Raw genomic sequence first — 2379 nt, forward strand, 5'->3', positions numbered from 1 at the left:
AATCTGGATTATGTTGTCTCTCGGTGCAATGCGAAGATAGAGCTGTATTGGTTTTGCTCTTGCTGATGTCTGATATATGCTCAGCTATTCTGGTGTTTAGTGATTTCTTCGTTGTACCAATATAGATCTCTTTCCAACTTCCATCTTAATTTATTTGATACACCACATTATTTTGTTGCGGCTTATAGATTTTATTTTTATTGTTGAAGAAAATTTTATAAGTTGTTGGATTGGGTTTATAAGCACAAAATATATTGTCTTGTTTTAGTATTGCGATTAAGATTCTATTACTAACTAATTTTGGTACATAGCGTACTGAAAAATATTGCTTAGGAGCTTGGTTATTGTTATTTTGAATATTGTTATTGTGACTTTTGTCCTGTTGTTTAATAAAATTGTTTATTAATTTGTGTAGATAATAACAATATTCAAAAAAACAATAACCAAGCTCCCAAACAATATTTTTCGGTAGCAATGATACATCGGATGAAAAAAGGAAGTAAATTAATATTTTATTTGCATCCCAGTTACAAGATCAGAGTAGTCTAAATAAAAATTATAATTTAAATAAAAACCTAACGTACTGGTCAAAAAACCCTTAATAATAAAAGTATTTATAGTTTAATCTTCACCAACCTTCTCGTTGGGTTCATTCCACATCTTCAGGAGTGGTTTCTTTTATTTTTTGCACAAATCTATATTTACATGTACATTTTATTAATTTATAACTTTTTCTTCTGCTTTTGTTGTTGTTGTTATTAAACTATTGTTTGTTAAACTAATAGACAGTCCTGTTAGGAGTATACGGACGTACTTTGTAACTTGATAAAGTAATAAAGTTTTACGTGCTTTTGCGTTAGTGAAATAAAATTGCCTAAATACGGAGCGGTGCTTTCCTGTAATTCATTTCAGAACTTCTCTTCAACAAATGTCATTTCTGTTCTCTACTAATATATATATATATATATATATATATGTTTACATATATAAATAAATTTAGTATTTAAACGCATTTTTGCAAACTAAATTTTTTATATACGAATAGACTTTCATGTATTAAATAAAATTTTTTGTTATTTTTTAATTAATTTTATATATGTAGTTTATATTTTTATAATAATATAATAAATCGTAAATGATTTACTTTGAGACGCTGTCTGTGCGATTCCTTTTTATTATAAAACCTCCTCTGATTTGTACAAAATTTTGGTCAATTTAGACAGAAAACTTTGAAAAGGGTTGTCTACGATACATACATACATGTATTTATACCAATTGTAAAATGATTTTTAACGGATATTTGTGTTGAGATCATTGAAGCCGCGTTAAAGACATGACTAATCATTCTTCGTTTTTTAATCAGCTTATCCTATATATAAAATAAATTAATTCAAAATACATTATATAGCAGGCTGCCGCTGTTCATTTTTTATTGCTTACAGAAACCCACTTGATTAAAAAATGTTTTGGACAATCAAAATGTAACAAATATACTTCTAATATATTACTTTAAGAAACTAAGTACGCTGGAGAGGTATTTGTTGGTTCAATACTTAGAGCTTCTTTACTATAAATACGATCCATGTAATGTACAATTTCAAATCCTACTTCCACCATAATTAAAATTATTATCATCCATTCCAAACGTATATGATGTGCGTCGTTCAGATTGTGTGAAATCAATTCAGCCAGTTCTACACAGTGGTTCAATTTCTCGTTCATTACTTTAGTTCTACGGGATATACTAAAGTACGAGCAAACTTGGAGGTATAAGTTTTCTAGCTCTTCTCGATCCCAGTAGAAGTCTGGTGTATCAAGTAAATCAGATGATAAATTTATAAAATGTCTTAAAGCAAACAGTTCTCCAGTTTTTCGCAACACAGCATCTCTTGAAATTCTTATACGTCTACCTTTTTTTAAATCTTCTGTTAAGAACTCCATTGAATCAATTATACGACCAAGTTTTGTTTCCCACATGCCTAATTTAGTGGAGGTAGCCATTGCATTAGAAAATGTGTATTTTTGCAAAAAGTTATCTTTTGTGCCAGTTAAGAAAAATTTTCCGTCTTGAAAAATTGCATTTCCAAGTTCTTCTTTATTTGCTAGTTCACGCTTTTCGTTTGATGAAGGGGTAGGAACATATGTATAGGGCATAACTTCAGCTTCGCCACGAACCAAAGGACGTAAATATGCATCCTTTTCATATTGCCGCAAGAAGGACAAAATATTGTTTGTTTCAATTTCGTTAAAGTTCCACAGAACTACTGATCCTTCACGGAAAAAAAATATGTCTCGATTTTCTGCTCCAACTTGGTATTTGGCTGTGGCGTAAAGAACATCTTGCTCGACTCCGAGCGGATCAGTCGAAAAGAATTTTTT

At 30.0% G+C, this 2379-nt stretch overlaps 1 protein-coding gene across 1 annotated transcript; it reads right to left on the reverse strand.

The window, feature by feature from the left end:
* Positions 1-1436: 1436 nt before the first annotated feature.
* Positions 1437-2373, reverse strand: LOC119684939 (required for meiotic nuclear division protein 1 homolog; the record flags this gene model as incomplete). The annotated part of the gene is made up of 1 exon (XM_038099087.1): positions 1437-2373. A coding segment is annotated over one exon (864 nt), but the record flags the coding sequence as incomplete, so codon positions are not given.
* Positions 2374-2379: the final 6 nt, after the last annotated feature.

The sequence above is a fragment of the Teleopsis dalmanni genome, chromosome 1 (assembly GCF_002237135.1).
Source record: "Teleopsis dalmanni isolate 2A chromosome 1, ASM223713v2, whole genome shotgun sequence".
In the NCBI taxonomy this organism is placed as follows: Eukaryota; Metazoa; Arthropoda; class Insecta; order Diptera; family Diopsidae; genus Teleopsis; species Teleopsis dalmanni.